This window comes from Scophthalmus maximus, chromosome 8, assembly GCF_022379125.1.
Source record: "Scophthalmus maximus strain ysfricsl-2021 chromosome 8, ASM2237912v1, whole genome shotgun sequence".
Classification (NCBI taxonomy): Eukaryota; Metazoa; Chordata; class Actinopteri; order Pleuronectiformes; family Scophthalmidae; genus Scophthalmus; species Scophthalmus maximus.
The window spans coordinates 21,599,133-21,620,553 of NC_061522.1; the positions used below are offsets into that span (position 1 = coordinate 21,599,133).

The 21,421-nt window shown below is 42.3% G+C and overlaps 1 protein-coding gene across 1 annotated transcript in view; it reads left to right on the forward strand.

Moving 5' to 3' along the window:
• The window catches only part of LOC118312084 (FERM and PDZ domain-containing protein 1), a 41,840-nt gene extending 20,565 nt beyond the window's left edge, over nt 1-21,275 (forward strand). The window contains exons 3-16 of the mRNA XM_035636380.2: nt 150-272; nt 552-715; nt 2,902-3,004; nt 3,138-3,183; nt 4,683-4,787; nt 6,926-7,021; nt 7,494-7,619; nt 7,741-7,860; nt 9,087-9,223; nt 10,694-10,913; nt 11,040-11,222; nt 11,846-11,990; nt 12,632-13,942; nt 15,689-21,275. Coding sequence (XP_035492273.2) covers nt 154-272; nt 552-715; nt 2,902-3,004; nt 3,138-3,183; nt 4,683-4,787; nt 6,926-7,021; nt 7,494-7,619; nt 7,741-7,860; nt 9,087-9,223; nt 10,694-10,913; nt 11,040-11,222; nt 11,846-11,990; nt 12,632-13,942; nt 15,689-19,209 — 6,396 coding nt within the window. The 5' untranslated portion in view covers nt 150-153 and the 3' untranslated portion in view covers nt 19,210-21,275. The remainder of the gene's footprint in view (nt 1-149; nt 273-551; nt 716-2,901; nt 3,005-3,137; nt 3,184-4,682; nt 4,788-6,925; nt 7,022-7,493; nt 7,620-7,740; nt 7,861-9,086; nt 9,224-10,693; nt 10,914-11,039; nt 11,223-11,845; nt 11,991-12,631; nt 13,943-15,688) is intronic.
• Nucleotides 21,276-21,421: the final 146 nt, after the last annotated feature.

Sequence of the window (21,421 nt, forward strand, 5' to 3'; positions counted from 1 at the left end):
TGTGTGTGTGTATATTCTGATCTGACAAAACTATCTGACAAACTTGCCTGTTTGATTTGCTATTGTTTCTGGTTTGTGTCTTGCAAATTTAAAAAAAAAAATCATCATGACACCAGTTATGACTCATTTGACCCGTTCTCCCATGCCAGGTAAATGGAGGTGCAGGACAGGAGCCGCTCCCCATCCCGTAGGACCAGCCGGGTGGAGCAGGTGGTGGGACGATGGCTGAGGCGGTCCCGGGACTTAGGCAGCAGGTCTCACTCTCTGACCAGGTGAAACTCTCTTATTCAGTTTCATCAGTTAGAGTCTCCATTTCATCTGAGCTGTGTGTCATTGGACAGGGCGGAACCTAAGTCCACATCAGTGACCCACCAAGCCATTTGAATGAGCCTTTTCCATCTGTGCTTGGTTTTGCTACTGTCTGTTGAAGCTGTTCGTTCTATCCTTAATATTCTTGCATATTAGAACTGATGACATTTCCAAAACAGAATTGGAAATACTGTAGTAAGCTGTCATTCAGAACTTACAGCTGTATGCCTGTTCCTCTCCAGAGACCGGGTTGCAGTGGACGGGAAGACAGCCGAGTCAAGTGGCTCTGATCAGAGGAATTTCCCCTTCCGCTTTAACATTCAGATTCAACGGGACCCGACCCTTAACTCCCACGGCCTCACCCTCTCCTCCCAAAGCCCTATCCTGGTACATGAGGTCGCCCCAGGTATGACGTAGTTATTGAATGCTCAGCTCCTCCCCCTGCTGAATGAAGCAGATGACTGAATTGTGAATCTGGTCTACAAACCTTGTTGTGTTTATACTGTATGAGGGTCTTCTGTACACAGATGTACAGGTGGAAAAGGAACACTTCATCACACAGTGTCGGGGAGTTTGGTTTCATAGCTGACATTGCATCTTCACTCCAGCTACTGTGTGTCTGCTTGGTTCCTCTGCATCAGCTTTGACTCATTCCTCCACTGAGATCCAAGTCTATGGTCAGTTTCCATCGGCAGGGTCTGCAGTGTTCTGGTCTGCTTTGTCAGTACCTCCTGCCCAACATACACAGCTGCAGCTCTGCACCTGAGCAGCCCTGCACCAGCATGTACAGTATAAGAAGAGCAGCCCAGGAAAAGTTGTGTAGCTTCCACAGAAATTAATGTAACCTTGTTGTCACACCACTGTAGTTCTACAGCAAGAAGGGCAACTCAAATATCTAACTCATTTTATGATTAATTGCCTTTTAATGCTGATGCCAGCGTATGTGCCACACCCAGTAAATCATTAATGAATGCACTTACGTTTTACCTGACTCCTGTGTGGTGTGAACACATTGCCAGTGTATTGCTCTAAATTGTGATTTGTCCAATTTAGAAAATATTTGTTTGTATCCAGTGTTTCTGTGAGTTGAATCTTATTATTTCGCCAGCTAGGGGTTGAAGATATCTGTCTCCCTTTTGAGGTTCAAGCAACAAGATTTCCGTGAGTCTAAAGAGACAATAGGCACACAACACAAGTAATCGCCATAAAAGTAGAAATAAAAAAATAGAGAGCTAAAATAATGAACAGAGGTGAAGTTGCAAAATCTGTATCAGTTTTGGAACACCAATCAATAATATTGATCTACTCACTCTTGTTCGCATTCCTTATTAATACTTAATAACTGAATGCATTTGACAGATGATAGCTCCCCTCTTGCATGCTTTTTTGGAATGAGGAGATGATTTTGAATTGGGGGGAGGCAATCACTTAAAAAGTCTGCATAGCCACGAGCCCCTGAGGTCCAGGGAGCGACATCTGCTTTCGTCGGTCTCAAACACACACACACACACACACACACATTGTTGGTCCTGCCTCCATTGGACCTGCTGAGTTTTGACTCAATCTGTCACTGGCATGTGCTGCAGTATCTTTCTTGACAGTAAAATAAGAATCCTTGATTTGAAATAATTTCAGATCTGCCAGCAGTTCTCTTTCCTTGTTCATACAGATGAACTATCTAGTGATAACATGGTTCACAATGAAATAACTGAGCACTGAACCAATGTCAGACTACCTTAAATTACAATTTGGACTATTTGGAATTTTTAGGGATGCACATATGATAATTTTATATATATATATATATATATATATATATATATATATATATATATATATATATATATATATATATATATATATTTTAAAACACAGAAAGCATTCGAATACTGTTTTGGACGTTGATTACTATGGCAACGGCCTGGCGTACCAGAAATACATTAGCTATAAAGTTTTACTGACTATCACAAAAAAAGGAAACTGTATATTCACACCAATCAATACATGACATCTTGTTACTATTTAACTAATTGTTAGACTGGGTTTAGTCGTGACAGCAGGAATTCAGTGCAGTTTGAGAGCAGATGCCAACTGCTCTTTAAACTCTACAGTGGTGTACAGTGTACGTTAGAAATAAAAATGTATAATAATTTGAAGATAATATAAACTTTAGAATGGTAGTCATAAAGAATAAGTTTTAAGGGATGCTGGGTGGTTTAAATCAGCCCTAATTTGTGCCTAAACAATACCTTAATCATGTACTTTAATGATGAATAATCAAGGAAAGGTGATGCTGATGTTAAATGGAAAGAGTAAAGGTATAAATGAATAAGGATACAGTATGTATACAGTACTGTAGTTGTTTGATAGCTAATGATTGAATTAACCTGGATTTCTGGTCTGTCTGCAGTGGGACAATTTGATCTGGAGAGCATTGTAAATCCCAAAAAATTAAGCAAAAATGAAATGAATATGCATCTGTGTGAGATGAAAGCACAAGCTACTGTCTCTCATCAACTCAAGTTGCAGAATGAATGCAGGCCAATTGAACAGCCTCAGGCTTGACAACACAAGGGCATTTTGTGTGCGCAGGTGGTCCTGCAGATGGCCGGCTCGTCCCCGGCGACCAGCTTGTGAAGATCAATAACGTCGCAGTCGATGACCTGACCCCGGAGCAAGCTGCCGAAATAATCAGGTCCAAACCGACAGCTGTATTCACAAACACGCGCACATGCAGCATCGTTTGGTACACACGCCACAGACTTCTGTTTAGAATTGAGTTATGCGCGCCTTGTCTAACCTCACCACCGTCCCTTTTTGTATTTCAGGGAGTGTCAAGATACCTTGACAATGACGGTCCTCAGAACAATGCTGGTGAGTCTGTTGAATCCAGCTTACCACACATAACAGAAACACTCCATTACACACAAAGTTACACTGATTGACACTTTGATAACTGGATAATGGCTGGCCCCTTTCAGCAGAAATTTAGATAAACATTAGGTTGTAAAAATACATACATAAGCCTGTGCAGTGTATTTACACATGAGTACATACCATTCATACTGTATACTACAGTATATACACATTGGACTCTAAAATGCTGTTGTCAATAAACCCCCTTAATCCGCATGTCAATGAGGTTTGGGGTCAAGCCTCATCGGTAACAAGTATCCTACCACAAGGTCCTACCACTACATCATTGTGAACAGTGACAACATGTTACACCCTCGTCACCCCCACCTCTCGCCCCACAAACTCAGATGGACAGCTCTTCCTTTGGGCACACACTCTGTCCTGATTACTCAATCTAATCATCACACAATCTGTGTGCGTGTGCGTGTGCGTGTGCGTGTGTGTGTGTGTGTGTGTGTGTGTGTGTGTGTGTGTGTGTGTGTGTGTGTGTGTGTGTGTGCTGTACCTGTGAAGTTGACGTATGTGTTTGCACTAATGTGAAGCACATCGGTAATCAAGTGGCTGCTCCTCATTGGGTCTCATCAGCAGCTCTGCTGATGGAGGCACCTTCACCATCTGATTCATCGCTCACCAGCTCCTCCAAGAAATCATTGCTGAACTGCAAGGATTTATGAACGTTTCCCAGAAAATATTCATAGCTGCTGTGTTGATGGTTACAAAACATCACAGGAGCTCTGAACCGATAGTCTAAATCAAGACTTTAATTACAATGAGACAGTGATTTAAGTTTCTAGTGCCCTCAGTTCACCAACTGCGTGTATTAATGAAGGAATCAGTGTGCTTATGTTTGCTACTGAGTACATGTACTTGGAAGTATATCCCTTGATAGGTCTGCAGAATGCCAAAACTGTATTAGGATGCTGTAATGGATGCTCCATCCATTTTGTATTTCTAATAATGTATGAGTGTATCGAGGTACTGTGATTAATGTTTTATTCCCGGTTTTCTATTTTTGGCAATATTTGCAGATCTGCTATTCAGTACCCAGTGCACACGATGGTCCCTGTCATTGCCTATTATTTTATAGTATCTGCCAACATTTAAACAGCCTTAATTTACATTGTTAAACCTTATACTCAACACACTGCATTAACATCATATTTAATGTTGATATGCAGTATATGTTGTATGTTAGTAAAATGAGACAAGGAACAACTACAGTATATGAAACAACAAACTGCAAGCTTTGAGCCTTGAGTGGTGTCACATCTGAGTTTATATTCTCAATTCATTAAATTATAAAATAATATCTTTAGTTAAATCATTTTTTATTCTCCTCATATGTTCCACTTCACTGTGCCTGACTGAAATGTATACATCACACAATCATATTCAGTGCTGATTAATTATAATTAAAAAAAAGAAAACATGATTTATTGATTTTGTTTCCCTCCCAGGGCCCAAAGTCGTCGTTCATCACACCAGAGAAGAGGGCCAAACTCAGGTCCAACCCTGTGAAAGTTCACTTTGCCCAGGAGGTGGAAGTCAATGGCCACTGTCAGGTGAGTAAGAGAACATGCCGTGCTGGTGTTCCACACCTTGATGCTAAAACCCAGCTTTAACTCCCCCATCCCTTCTTCAATGTAAGCTGATTATCACCTATTTGGCTGTGCTTCCTTGAGTTGATATTCATCACATGCATTATCAATCATCAGATCATCCGTCCAGTCACAGTTGTCATTATGACAAAGCTGTTATTGATAAAGTGTTCTTGTTAAGTCCCTCAACCTGTAAACTGGAGTAGTCGACAACCATTGGTCATCCCACATCAAGTGAACCAACACTGCTTTATTTACTCTGCTCACTTTTCCTTTGCTGTAGCTTTTCTGCTGAGATTGCTGAGGAACCTTTCAACCTAATGACAATTTATTCTGAACTAGGCTTTTAGTCACACATTTTAGTTCATGAGATATTGTCAGTTTTTCATTTACATTTCATATATCCCTAGCTTTGACATGTTGTCTAGTGTCAGGCAATTAGTTCAGTAATGTTTTATTTTGCTTACCTTTAAATCATTGTTTCATGCATGCAACCATGTCCAGTCCACTCATGATCCTGAACAAGAGAGCAGTACAATTTAAAAAGAAAAAGTCCAAGAAAATTGAACCAAGTTAAACTTTCATAATTAGATATTCAGACATTCTTTGTGTACAATTAATTCATACTTCACCAGCAACAACATTTACTTCATTACACTGGAGTTAATGCTAATTAATTGATGTATCTGGCACACTTCTATCACACTTCCAATCTTTCATGAACAAATTTATCAAAATCAAACAACAATTTTGTTTTGGATCATCTGTACAACAGACTATTGCGGTCAGTTTTGTCAAGGCATTTCATTGACAATTTACTGTCAAAATAGAGCTCATGCAATCTCTTTTTCTCTTCAATATTTTTGAATCTGTCAACCTCGGTGGCCAGAGGAAGAAAACCAGTTGACAAGGCACTTTCAAACCATCTTTCCAAATAAAGAATTAATACAAAAAAACTAAGAGTTGCCGTAGATATATAGCAAATCCATCTGCTGGTAAGACTGGGGAAATATCTTTGCCAACTGAGATATTTGTGGTTTAATCCTGATAAACACTGTATCATGTATTATATTGTATAGGTTTTGATTTGAGACAGGTATTCTAAGGAGATCAACCAAAGCAAGATTTAATTTGGATTTTTAGAGGCCTGAGGATGTGCAAAATTAGGAACATTTCACAAGAAAAAGATCAATAGATGTAATGTTGTGAAATGGATTTCAATCACTTTCTCCTTCTTATTTCTGTATTCATCTCGTGACTTATCACAGTTATCTTGGAAACCCTCTTGTGAACCGCGTAGTTAAACTCTCCTAGATTTTGATAAATCAAAATTTCTGACAATAGACGGTGCTTTGAAATGGGATTCGTTATAATCAGGTGCAGCCACCCTGCCAGCGGATGTGAAATAAACTGGATGAGGAAAACCACGGGCCGGAGTGCCCATTACTAATTACAGCGAAAACACGGATCGATATCTTCCTCATCCTCCAGTCTTTATGTCTGTGATTACAGGACAGTAAACATCAGATTAGGGAGAGCGAGGCAGAGGGAGGGGGGGGGGGGGGGGCATTGTCGCCATTGTTAAAAGGAAGAGAAGACAAGAGAAATGAAATATGAGGAGGTTGTCAAGGGAGAGGCTTTCTTAAATTTGAAAGCTCTCCATTTGAACTTCGAATCATTCAGACATCAATGTTGCATTATAACACAATGTCAATACAGAAAAACACTTTCTAAAACCATAAGAGAACAGGGATGGGATGGCTGGGAAAAATTAGTCACCACAGCAAACAAACCTGGCAGACAGAAACGGACCAGAGAAAATGATGCGAAGAAATGCTCCGCGAGAAGAGCTGAACATTAGACAAGTCTTTCTTTTCTTACTGCAAGTATGTTAGAATCTGCAGTGTGCATTTAATGTTATCCGTGTTTTTACATACATGTTCTTCTTGTTTATCTAGGGCATCCAGATCTATCTTATCTCTTTCCTGTTAAGCTTGTTAATTATAATCCCCTTCAACCAGCAGGCTTTAAGATGCTCATATTTTCGTCTGACACCTTCCCTTGATCTCTGACCCTGACCGTGACCCCTGTCTGGCTTGCAGGGTAACTCGCTGCTTTTCCTGCCTAATGTGCTGAAGGTTTATCTGGAGAACGGGCAGACCAAGGCCTTCAAATTTGAACCCAGCACCACGGTCAAGGTACTGTGCAATGACAGTCTACCATACTGACATCCATTCCTACCTTAGACTGACAGCCTTAAATACCTTAATAGAGTGTTTAGGGGGGTTTCAGAGTTTACTGTGAGACCTTTAATGTGCTTATGAAATGATAAAATTATCTGATATTCTTACCTTGGTCAAAACCTATAGTCAATTTCCATGCTCACTTCCTTGTTGGTCAAAATATTCCGTGTATGAGGAACCCTAACTCTATGTCAAAATAAAAGTGTACAATAGAGACAACATTAGATTGAAATAAGAGTCTCATTTTTAAAAAATGCACCTGTTGTGATTCCCTCGCTCCCTCGGCCTGCACCAGTATGAATATCCAAAACATCAGTATCCTGGATTTGCTGTTTTCCTTTCAACCTCAACTCAGCTCACCTCAGCAAATGTGTTTCCTGCTTTTATTAGATATAGCCCGTAACACGTGTCTTTCTGTGTGCATTAGGACATTGTGATGACACTGAAGGAAAAACTCTCCCTGAGCCGTATTGAACACTTCTCCCTGGTGCTGGAGCAGCAGCACAGTATCAGCAAACTACTGCTGCTACATGATGAGGAGAGGATACAGCAGGTACACACAAATACACACACAGACATACTGTATCATCAAATGCACATACTGTATTTACAGTATCGAAGAGTGGTTTAATCTACAAAAATACAGTAAGTGCTGCATCTGTGTGTGTCTCCAGGTGGTCCAGAAGAAAGAGGCCCATGACTACAGGTGTCTGTTCCGTGTTTGTTTCTTGCACAGAAACCTCCAGACGCTGCTGCAGGAGGATCCCACAGCCTTCGAATACCTTTACCTGCAGGTAGTTGGTTAGTTAGTTTTTATTGACCTGCAAGGAGAAATCCATGAAAGGAATAACAGGGCAACACCGAGCATTCAGTACACATCATTGGTCAGCATCAATACAACATACAAACTCGCATTTGCATGCGAAACTGCTCAGTTTGTTCTTTCTATCAACGTGACAGAAAAATGTAAATGCCTGGTTTGTTTATAACTCTCTACTGTGAGAAGATTCAACAGACCTTTTCACATCAGCAGTCGTTAACGACAAATGCTTCAGTGGTGCTGCATCAGGCGCTCTTCTGTCAGCCATCGTCTGAAATCCACCCAATATTAGAATGATTGTGATTCACCCGACCAGTTAGACGACGGATGGAAATCAGTTTGAACTGTTTCAAATTCTCTTTCTGAATCTGAATCAAATTAGGAGACAAAGTCTTGTAACACACCCAAAGGGTCCAGTCACTGCACTGCTGCAGCTGACACATTTCATCACGATCATTCAGCTTGTTTTGAAATGTTCATCAAATCCCATCAGTTTTATTCCTTCACAATAATTCCTCAAATTTTTTTTTCACTTAAAGGGGCAGTAAGTGATTTTGGAGAAACCTTGTTTCTCTCTTTGTTGTTGTCGTGATTTTCTGTTGCTGCTCTGGCCGGCCGCGACCTCGGGTATGGGAGACCATACCTCTAACCACTAGGCCAAAACCTTAGTGCCGCAGCGCCACCAGCCAGCACATCTCTTAGTGTGTCGACGAGTGATGTTTACAAACTGCACTCGCAGTGTTGTGTGGTGCGGTTCACAAAACATTTGTTTTGTTTTCGATTAACAGAGCCTGGGCTGAGCCGAAAAAACCCAGACCGTGAGGAAATTTTCACATATTTTTACAAAACTTGTATTGCTTTAGAATCGCTTACTGACCCTTTGACAAGTAATCCCTTGTAAATGATGCATGAATGAAAGAAACAATCAACATTATTAATAATAATAATAAGAAGAAGAAGAAGAAGAAGAAGAAATTTCATTTAAAGAGCACTTATCATTGCTAAGGGAGCGCCAAAATATCCTACCCACAGTGTGCGCTTTTTACTTTTTCTTGTAGGTTCAGAAAATGTTGCCAGTTGTTTAAAAAGCATGGATTAGAATACTATTTCTCCGATGACATTTTTTACACACTTTTCATGTCATTCTTACCATGTCTACTGTTATGTTATGTTTTGTTAGTTACCATCTGTTTTTGTTAGGGGGTGAATGATGTGCTACAGGAACGCTTTGCAGTCGAGATGAGGTGTAACACCGCCTTGCGACTCGCTGCCCTGCACATCCAGGAGAGGTTGGCGAGCTGTGGACACTCACCAAAGACCAACCTGAAGATCATTATGTGAGACCTGAACAGATTTTAAATGACATGTTCAGCCACTAATTTAAACCAAAATTAACATAGGATTAGGTCAAGACGTAGTGGGCTTCCATGCTTGTACGGCCATGTTGAAGGGGCATTAATGAAGTCAAGGCTCAAAAGGTGTTTCAGGCCAAATTTATATAGAAGGATCAACTCAATTAACACAAGTGACTCGGCCTGAAATAACAGGAAGAGTCTTGGTTTCATAAAAGCCATGGTTCATATTTATAATAATCATCCAATTAGGCATTGGCCAGTGGTATTACTGTTAAGTGCCCATATTAGATATTAAAGTGCTTTTCTCTTTTCTTTCGTGTATCTTATAAAAAGGTTTTACAAAGACCAAAGTCTACAGCAAAGGGAGTTCCTCTCCAGTAGAAAACACTGCTGCTGAAGTAGATGACATGTTTGCATCCCTGCCTTTTGTCCATAAAGCGTCTACGTCACCAAACAATATGTCGCACGGCCGCCTACCAGCTAGTAATGCTTCGAACTGGTACAGTTATACCAACACCATTGTTACCATTACTTCAGTGGTGCTTACAGCTGATCAGGAAGCCTCTGGGTAAGGGGTGTGACATTCTAGCATGCTCTGGGAGGTTGACCAATCAGAGCAGACAGGGGGGGTTTGGGGCGCTGCAGGAATGTAGTAGCATGGCATAGTCAGACTAATACTGGGACCTCTCAGTTCATTTTCGATTTCCAAGAGGCGTTACCAACGGACTCAGACCAAAATGCCTCCGGAGGCGAAAATGTCATCAGACTAGAGCAGAGAGGAGATGCCTGTGATGATGATTCCACAATGTCTCTGAAAGAGTGTTGCCGTTGTTGTGGGATACATTTTAAAATATCAGGCACTTTTAGTCAAATGCTCGTTCATCAGCAGCAGCCTTGGTTGTTTACAAAAGTCACTTCTCTCCGCGTCACGGTATAAACCCCGCCCATTACCAGATAATAGGTACGCTTTCTGCTGCAGGGAAATCAATTTCCAATGGAGGGGATCCAGTACGTATTCTGGCCGAGCAAATGTAGGCTATGAGACAAAAGAAATGTGTATTTTGAACATTACAATATGTAACTCAAACCCCCCCCAAATTAAAATTAACCTGTAAATGGCCAAAATATAGTCACTTCAAATTTCTGAATGTCTAACAAGATCCAACAATGTTTCAGGGCTAAAAGGAATAGCAACCATTACATAACCTCAGTGCAGACGTGAATACTACGATGCAAATATTATATTAAATTATTTCTCTATTATTTTCCCGTTAAATACTAATACTGTCCAATACTGTACACTGCAGGCTTTATTCAGTTCGCACAGACAAAGCGGGGGTTCTAACTTTTACCCTATATTCCTTTCTTTCATACACATGTAAACATTAGGTTCAGCCCTCCAACAGTCCTGTAAAGACTTCCCCTCAATCTGTGTTTTCCTCTTTGCTCCAGGAAGACGTGGGGCATAGAGAACTTTGTGTCATCTACATTGTTGAGGAACATGCGAGAGAAAGATCTGAGGAAGGCCATCAGCTACCACATGAAGAAGAGCCAGACCCAGAACGACCCCAAGCAGAAGAGCCTGTCGGTCAACCAGGCACGGATAAACTATCTGGAGGAGCTGGCCGATCTCAAGTCATTTGGAGGCAAATCCTTCAGTGCCACCATGATGGTAGTGTTTGGGACGGTAAATTGTACATGTTGAATTGATTTTTGTTTATGAGATTTGTTTGATTGAGGTCTCTGTGATTTCTCCCCCGTCTCTCTTCTAAAAAAAAAATCCTCCCCCGTTCTAAAGCTCCAGGACAGGGAGTCGATGGTGACCCTGCTGGTGGGGGCACGGTACGGGGTGAGCCAGGTGGTGAACCACAAGCTTAGTATCCTGTCCGCCCTCACAGAGTTCACCTGCATCACACGCATCGAGCTGCTGCCCGAATCAGATAAGGTCAGCCTGGTCAAAATATACCTGCAGGACATCAAGGTAAGAGCAGGAATACACACACACACACACACACACACACACAATCACACAGACACACACACACAATCGCACACACACAATACTATAAGCACTTTTGCTTTGAAGTAACTGAATCAGATACTGCTACAAAGGTGGGTCATATAAGGTTGTGCACCAATTATAGTACAGTATTCATTCACCTTTGTGGTGCCCTGTCTGTATTTGACTTGTGTTGGGATATTTTGCATCTTAAAAAGTGTAATGTGACTGTTTTGATGCATCTATAGTTTGGACATGGAAGGTTTAGCCTCGTTGGAGATCTGGTTGCGAACAAGTCAAACCTCTACCAGCCGGACCTCTTCAAAAGCTTAGGAATACTGCTATTAGCATTATGAGCTACCGTTGTAGCTGTTTTATAATGGTGATTAATGACTTCAAAAATATTTTCCTGATCTGTATTTTTTTTGTGTACATGATGTGCAGACTTCAGTATTAACAGAAGTATAATTACTTTTTCATCGGTATTGTGACCCTTTTGGATACAACAGGATTATGTGAACTGTACATTAAGTGTGTCATCTTTTGACTTCCTCTCTTTCCTCATCTCATCTCATATCATCTTGTCTCCTCTCTCTTACACAAAGCCCATCACATTACTGTTGGAGTCTATGGCGGCCAAAGATATGTCCTGCCTAATAGCAGGCTACTGTCGAGTGTTTGTTGACCCCAGCCTCAACATCTTTCCCTGGATAGATGACCCCAAGAAACACAGAGTGTCCGCTGAGGAAGGTACAAAGGAAACACATGTATACAGTAATATACAGCCATTGATTTACAGTGTGCAGACATCTTGGGTTGGGCCGATGGACCAGACCATCATCCATTGCAGATGGCTGACAGTTGAACAGTGTTGGGTGCATGCCAGGTTTAATCTTATATGATATGAATGAAAGTTCATTTTGGAGAATGTCCTTCCTGACAGTGACGTGACACTATGATTTCTCAATCTGTCAGATTTGTTGGAACTGCAGAAAAACGTGTGGTTGTACAGTGGTGTTACAGAGTGTGAATTCTTCTCCCATGAACTTCTAAAAAAATCTTTGACAATTACTGATATCTGTGTGCAAAGAGAGACAAACTGACAACATTCAGGTTTAACAGCAATGAACCACTAGCACGTTTTTTTTATTTTAACTGTCAACAGTGATGCTCAGCACCAGTTAATGAGAACCTGCTGCAAGATGTTCTTTACACTGCATTGCTAATGATTAATTTTTGTCATGTACCCCCGACCCCACCAACTACCATGGCCCACTCACATCGGCCATCACAATGTCTCACACAAACTATCATATGCCAATTTTGTAGACATTGCCCCCACTGCAGTAAGTCAATTTCAAATCCTAATGTGTGTTCATTCATATTCACAGGTTACGTGTCCCGGTGCTGCAGTGACTCAGATGACTCATCCGACCTAGACATGGAACCACTAGTCACCCTGGTGTCGCTCAAAGAGAAGCCCTGCCCTCGCGCCAGATCCTCATCTGATCCGGATGGAAGAAAAAGAAAAGACAGAAGGAGAGTCAAAGATGGGAAAGAGAAATCTTGGGAAGATAAAAAACAAAATGAAGAGAAGGATGCTGACACCGAAAAGGAAAAGTCTTTGCTTGACAAGAAAACAGAGGGTAAGAATGAAGAAGCTGAGTACAAGACGGAGACAGGAGTGCAGGATGGTGGACGAATACAGATTGAGGTGACAAACGATGTCTCACAAGAACAATTGGAAAAAGTGGGAGGAGAAGTGAAGGTTGGGGTGGGAGAAGAGGTGCAAGCAGCAGAGGAGCAGCCTTCCTTATCAGATCCATCAGATTCTTGTCAAACAGACTCTCGTGTCCTCACCAGCCCCTCCAGCGACTCCCTCGACGCTTTGGAGGAAGACGATTTACTAATGTGTTCTTCTTCCTCTAGCCATCTCATTGCTCCCTCGCAAACTCACCCCGACGTCCTCTCACCCCTTCAGGTTTACCCTTATTCTCATAGTTACGCCCAGCCTCACCTCCTCGCCCCTCCACCAGCTCACTTCCACCCTCTCATGCACTTCACAAGTCACGACAGAGAAGGAGGGCACTACAGGAGGTCAGGCGACGGAGCCGATCCTCACCTCGATGCACCGGCCTCCACCTCTCAGAGCCTTCACTGCGTCCAAAAATGTTCAAGTGACCCCTGCTCTGATGAGAGCTCCCTGTGCTTTGCGGAGCTCTCTCGCCTCGTGGACTTCTTGCCGAGCCCTCCGGAGGCCAGCGATGATGAGGAGGAGGAAGAAGAGGAGTTGAGGAGGAGGAGGAGGAAAATGTTGAAAGAAATGGACCAGTTGGTGAGAAGAGCAGGTGAAGGAGGAAGCTTAAGTGGGGAGGGCTGTTTTCAAGAATATCCATCGTCCCCCTCCTCCCACATGGAATTTGTGTTTAACTTTGACCAGAGTGACGCCCGCTGCTATTACAAACTCTGCTCCAACATCACCCCCGACAGTGCCCGTAGCCTCCCCCGCCCCCTGCACCATAACGAAGGAGAGGACTGGGAGGAAGTGGAGGGGGATGAGGATAAGGCTGAGGAGCTGGAGCCAATCCCCATCCTCCAGCCACCACCTGGCTTTGGAGACAGCAGCTCTGACGAGGAGTTTTTTGACGCCAGAGATCGCTTCGCCTCGCCTGAAGACCCAACCGCAGGGGCCTTGCCAAGAGGTGTTTGAGTTTTCATTGCTCTTTGAGCTTCTTATTCAAATGTTTATCATACAGGGTAGTGACGGGCCCTGTACAGTGATAACAACACAGGCTGTCAAATCTGCCTTTGCTACCATCTAGTGGCTGGAGCTTCTGCTTTGCAAAAGTGATAGAACACTGTGTTATAGTGCAATGTAACATCATTGCCAGTAAAGCAGCACACTCGTGACCGCACCTAACAATAATGTTGGATGTGGTCCAGTGGCTATAAAGAATCAGCCTATAGAGCCTATAGAGCTCAGTGCAACTGTGCTCTCCTGCCAGAAGAGATATAGAATTTCACTTAACCGTTCAATGTACTTAGTTGGTTCTGTGGAAGAAGTGCACACACTCAAGTAGCACTGTATAGGTGCAATTTTGAGGTGCATTTTTACCCTATTACGTTTGTTTGACTGATGTTGAAGTGAACCACAAAATATTTTAATCAAACTTACAAAAATAACATAGTGAAAGTAGTTATGTGCTTTGCTTACTAGTGATAAAAATCCAGCGGTAATAATGTTATTTAGTAGATAGAGACATGATACATCAGGACAAATGTCAAATATTGTATTTTACATCTGTACTTGAGACTGTCATTCCTGCTGATTATTTGATCAGTGTCCAATCATATCCTATTTTTATGAAAATATAGTAAAAATAAAAACATACATTTTTTATATATTTTTCTCTTACCTGAATGGCAGACAGGACAGAGGAGGGTTACTTCCTTATCCCTGTAGGCTCCGCACAACCATTATGGCTGAATCTAAATGTGCACCATCAAGATTTGAGAACAGCCCTCACAATTTTAAGTCATACGTACAGTAATGTGTTCAAAATCACCATCAACACCAGCTACAATGGTGCTGGACAGCAACATAGCAATTTCTGACCCTTAATCATTTCAAGGCATTTTTCTGAATGGCTGTTGACAGTTATGATTTATTGCAACTTATATGTGCAGCTCTGCTACATTACATAATAGCCATACACATCTCATCAGAAAGTTCTGAAAAATTCTCATTTTCCAGCCAAACACAAGTTTGTATCAACAGTAAACCTTCAACTGGGGATGCCCCACCACCTATAGTAAAAAAAAAACAATCTCTGCCCATATAGTTTTACTGATTTTAACAAACCTTAATTTATTCTATTTATTCTAGTCATATTCTTTATGTGCAGCATGAAACTACAAAATGAATCTATTATGAAACAAGCTAATGTCTTAAAAAATGGATATGGTAGATATGAGGTCTGGGACAGACCACTTGAGTCCCCCTTTGTGGATTGTGGATTTGGACAGCCCTCGGCATGCACAAACTTACCCATTAAGATAGGTCATTTTATGTAGCCTGAGATGTGACTTCAGTCATTTAAGATTAAGTGTTATAATTGAGGGATTTATATAACCTCCTCTGCTATTTGGATTTTGGCAGCGCGACAATAATGGGACGGAAATTTTATTAATCAAACTGAAACAATGAAAACTACATCCTTACAATAACTACACTGACTTTAGCATAAATAGGAAAGTTAAAGTAATGCAAAATTATATTTTATTTGGTCAACATCTTTGGATAATCTGTGTCTAGTTTCTGCTTCTGTGTATGTTAGTAAAACACAAGTGGAACTAGTGATCTTCCTGGAACATAAAAGGCTTATTTTAGATACAGTACACTTTGTTTTAAGACATGTTTAACTGAGCCTTTTCCTACTATCCTGCAGATATTTGCACAGAGATGAAGCTGGACTTCCTCAGCACAGTCAGTCTCAGTGACATCAGAGTCTCTGTGACAGATGGAGACAATGCAACAGAAGATAAAGACGGAGGAGAGGAGGAAGGAGGAGGAAGAGAAACGTTGTTCCAGCTCAGAAAAAGATCTCGCAAGCGCCGTTCCTTCATGGAAACCGATTATACCTCTATGGTGTCATATCCAGAACCAAATCTAGAATCAAAGCATGACCGAGTTTCCAATAGGCTTCATAAAAACCTTTTGGCAGAAGCTATTGATGCTCAGATGCTGAGTTCAGATCCTGAACCTTCAGAGCAAACCCAGAATCCCAGCCCTACTGTCTCCTCCCTGACTCACTCTGAAGGGGAACCGACTCAGCTCGAGTCAAAACCCATCCTGTCAAAAGCATGTTCTCATGGACCAAGGTCTCCTGGTTTTGTGTCCCATGAGCAGACTCGAGAGCCACAGCCCCCCTCCAGGACCAGGAAGAAAGAAATGGAAATGGAACCTGACACAATGGAATCCAAATCGGTCACTGCTCTGGTGAAGGCTACATCTCCTACCATTACTGTCGTCCGCTGCCGGGTGGATCCAGATGGGAAGGAGAGTGGCGATCGGAGGGGTGATGGAAAGGAGGAAGGGGAGGGACAGGCGGAGATGAGTGAGGGGAAAGAGGAGGAAGAGAAGGAAGAGACAACAGGTGTGTCTGGGAAGGGGCCATTCACTAGTCAAATGTTTTTGCCAGAGATTGCTGAGGAGGTACGGAAGGGGGAAGACATTGGAGAAGAGAGGATAGACAGAGTGAGAGGGTACAGTTCAAAGACACCACTCGTATGTCCTGATAGACAGTTAGATGCCAACACACTGCCAACATGTTTGATGGATATGAATAAAAAAGGTAGTAATGTTTTTTTGGCATCTCATCTAATTGCAAAAGAACTAAATTCAAATGTAGAGGAACACAAGCTTGAAGGTGTTTGCGACAAGTCAAACCCTGCGTCATACTCACCACCCCCCCCTCCACCTTCCTCTCCTCTTCCTCCAGTACCAGTTTTCCCCAAGTCCCCAAGTCACTATTTGGAGAGAGAAGAAGAGGAAAACAAAAACATGGAAACCTCAACCCAAATATCTTCTATGGAGTTGCCGCTTGGCAAAGAAAATCACACTAAGAAAGCACAATTACATTTACAATTCCCTCTCATTGTTAATGAAGATGAAGCTATACGTATTGTTAATTCTACCATGACCACAAGCGATGAAATTAGCGACAGCACCAATTCTGACAATGTTTTCGATGATGATGAGGTGAGCAGTTCCTTAAACTCTAGTTCAAGTGACAAGAAAGATGACTGGAGTTTGGCTACAAAGCAAATCATCAGATCTAATTCAGTCACCGTCAGTAAAGGTGAGTCACAAGTGAGTAATAAGTCTCTAACCAGCACTGAAGCTCGTACACAAATTCATTCGGTGAATTCTGATTATACTCGTGCTATAAACTCTATCACAGCAAAGCTTGGAGCTGCAACTAGCATCACATCTCCGACGTTTAATTCAGTTACTAAATCAAAAAGTGCAGTGACACAAGAAAATACTTCATGCGCAATTCAAAATGTTGATAAACCCAGAAGTGATTCCACCATACCATACCCTGTTGACGCTAAAAATAGTTTAGCTAGTCCTAGTTTAGTGACGGCTAACACAGCCATAATCCATGATCTCACCAAAGAGCCTCCTTCTCCAACTCACTTCCTCTTCCAGACCTGTTCCTCCAGCATCATGGGCCGATTATCGGCCTCAACACTTAGGGGAAAGATTCAGAATCTGCCCCTGTATCTATCGCGCTCCCAGGAAAACCTCCACCAGGCTGGTGTGGAGAATGTAGCCCAGAGTCCCTCTGAGGATGGCAGAAGCCAGAATGTTGAGATTACCATAAAAGTCACAGATGTTGAAGATGTCACACAAACTATAGATAGTGAAATGGACACAACTGCAGAGACAGTAGATTCAGACGATTCAGATACAACAGTTACAGGATCAGAGGTGGACGGTGAGTATTTTGTGGCAACAACCCTAATAGCGTCTCATTCAGGTTTAGAGTTGAAGGAAGTTGACTCTTCATTGCCTATCCAGACTGAGCCCAAACCCCAACACCAACATCAGCCTTTGTACCCAATCCAGAACACACCGGGACCAATAACAGAACCTCCAGCCTCTATAGTGAACAGCCTCCAGAGAGATACTTCAGACATGAAGACAGACATTCCTGGTCCTATAAAACTTGCTCCAGAACCAAATACAGTCACAACCCCAGGTGAAGACAATTCAGGTTATAAAATTACCAATCAGTCACCTTCCATTCCCTCTCCAATAGTAGTGACTACACAGAATCTAAATAGGGCAGGGCTTCCTTTTCATAATCAGTCACAGAAAGTAAGACGGACCAGTAGCGACAGGCCTTTGATGGGTCTGTGTAGGCCTTCAGAGCAAAATTCTAACTCACCACAAACACTTTCCTCAGGCTGCAGAGTGTTTACAATCTGTGAAGATCCATCTCAAACAAAGACTCCAGCCGAGCTTCAGAGTACCCTGCCCCTAAAGTCTGAGTTTGGCTGCAGCTCGGTACTATCATCTGGTTGTGAGTCAGTTTTGGAGGGGGTGCAGGTACCACTAGACGCTTGTGGTTGCCCAGCAGTCTATACCAACTGCTTTAGTGGTGGGGACAGCTTTGACGACGAGCTGACAGTCTACGAGTTCTCTCGCCGCACACAGAGCAGTGGTGTGACTGAGGCTTCAGGAGCAGGTTTTCCTCTCATGACCTCTCCCCCTGTCCCCCTACTCTCCACCTCCTCGACCCACTCGCCCTCCTTTCCACGCTCCATCCTCTTCTCCTCCTCTACCTCTGAGCTCAGCCCTCTCCTCTCACCGCTGTCTGACACCTCTAACTGTTTCCTGTCTCGAACGCACAAGGACACAATCAGTCGGTTAGGTCAGCAGCGCTATCCAGAACCCCCAATGGGTTTCCAAGAACTTCGTGTGGATGTCGACCAGCTCCTCTCCATTCTGGAGGGTAGTGGTAGCGACCGATCTGTGGTCGGTCACGGAGGTCGCCACCCAAGGGACACCTGTCCTGCTCACTTTACAGAGAACAAGCGGGTACTCCAGATTGAGGCCCGGCGTCTGATGTCAAGCTGCCAGAAGGTAGTGGGGATTGGACAGAGCCCAGAGGAAATGCTTCACTCCCTGGCAGACAGCTTCCGGACACTGGTAGAGTTGGCTGGCCTATGCCTGTGGTTCTCCGGTTGTGACAGGTGTGACCGGAGGAATGCAGAGGCAGTTGCAGGTCTGGCAGATGTGGCCCGCTCTTTCAGGGACTTCTGTCTGGCAGCAGAGCGAGCCAGCAGCAAGCGAAGCTGCCAGGACCTGAGCACCAAGCTGCTCGCCAAACAGTGCACTGCGCTCACCGCCTCCGTCTTCTGCCTCACTCAGTTGTTCCGCACCCTCACTGCACTTTGAGCGGACTACAGCCTCTGAAGAATTTGAAATTACCTTCCAGCTACCTGTTGTGTGTGACCTCAGATATATGGGGTCACCAGAGACCATGCAGCTCAGTCACCTGGGACAGCGAGTTTCGAATGGGCAGTAAAGAGGGAGGTGAGGTTACCAGGGATCTCCACGACTGTTCAAACCACCACAGAATCTCTCACCATCATAGGGCCAGTGTGTTAGGTTTACATGGCAAAGTTTGGTTGAGATGCATGTGGTGACTGACTATATGCTGTATGCACGTACTGTAGCCCACAAACCACAGTCAGGCAACAACTCACTGTGGAGTGGTGCAAGCTGCTAAAGCAGAACCTGCTTGCATTCCAGTATTGAAGAAGTGATGTACATGAATGTATTTAATGTTGTCTATTATCCTTATTAATTTATTATTTTATCCAATCGATGAGTGTCTGAGCAAGCAAGCAATGTAAAGATAAGGAAGGAAGACATTTAGAAATGTTTACAGGCATACCCTAGGAACAGTGGCGTGTGAGAGTAGAGGGTCTTTTACAAGCACATAAACCCTCATACACAGAAAGTGAATCAATCTTTGATTCATCCATTCATACCCAGGCCCACTGACTGATGATGTGAACTTTATGTCCTCTGATCTTCTGATAAGAGACACTGCAGTTTACTGATGCATATATACGTAATGTTCTCCAGGCAGACAGTGAGGACTTCTCTGAATGTTACTGTTTACAAACCAAAAGCTAGAGCAAGGAAATGATTTGATGGATTCATGCAAATCAAGCCTGAAGTTTGCCATTTTATAAATATAGTAGCAGAATGCTGATGTATGCCCATTATATGACTTTATAAAACAATCATTTGAATGAGGTATGGTCCTTCACACATTGAGTGTGTTGTCATTTTGCACAGACGTTTGGTTTGATTTGATCTCAATATAATGCATTTAACTAGCTTTTCTCTCATTGGTTTGTTGGCACTTGCTTTCTCAACCTCCAGTTGAAACACTGAACGCTCCAGTGCATGTTGATGTGGCTGTCAACCTCTGGTCTTTTCCATACATTGTTTATGTTTTTTTATTTAGTACTAACATTTGTCCATTGATAACAAGCACCTTCATTCTAAATGAGACCTGGTGAAGATGCTGCCCTACAGATATTAATGGTAAACTGTATAGTTTTATGGGAATTTTAAGTATTTATTTCACACTTGACGCTGTCTGAGCTTTTGGGACAGTCAGGAGGGACGCTGACATACCTTGACTTAGACTACACTGTCGCTTACACTTAGTGCATTATTACCACAGATTTTCCTATTTTGACCACAAATGGTATGAATCCTGTGACTTAATATGGGCACAGATAGCCCTAGTAGTACAGGAAGACAGTATGCAGTACTGTCGGCTCTCTTAATAATTTTTCCTTAGCCTTTGATCAACATGCTAAGAAGGAGTGTCAGCAAATATCATTTACGCTGATCCAATCATTGGTTGACAGCCTCTCATCAGAACTCAGCTCATCGAAAATTAGGCACACTGATCACAAAACTATTTGCAAATCACTAATTTCCCTAAAGCTTATTGTTGTGGATAAGCTGATGTATTGGAGCATTTTCACTTACAATCTTAAAATGGAAAGGATTAGTGCACATCGGACCTGCATGTTCACTGGAGAGATGCAAGTTATCGGAAATGTTTCACCTCTACAGTACTTGGAACACAATATATTTTGAAGGAGTGTTTCTATTTGTATGCATAATCACAATTGAAACACTTTTATTTGCTAATGTGTAGTGTTTTGTTCCCTTTTGTTTGTAACAGAATATAATTTCCTGTACTTTACTCCCAAAGAAAAACTAATTTTAACACTATCTCCATGTGGAAATTTCCCCCAAACAATCGACGGAATGGATTCTTTTCATCATCATCATCTGTGCTCACGAAGCATGCTGTAATAAGCCATAAAATGCATTGTTGTTTCTTCAGGGATTTTATCTGTGAATGACTGAATGATGATGTCTGCTCCTGCTTTGTAATGCTCAATTGTCACCATTAAAAACAATGTCAAGATTTTATTTTTCAGGTTCTTTTATTGCTCGTCTTCTTGTGCCATCATTGCTTTACTTTTTTCACGACGCAGTGTCTGACATACCTATTAAGTTAACAGTGAACATTTTATTATCCTTTATAAACATGTTTATAATATTAAAAAGT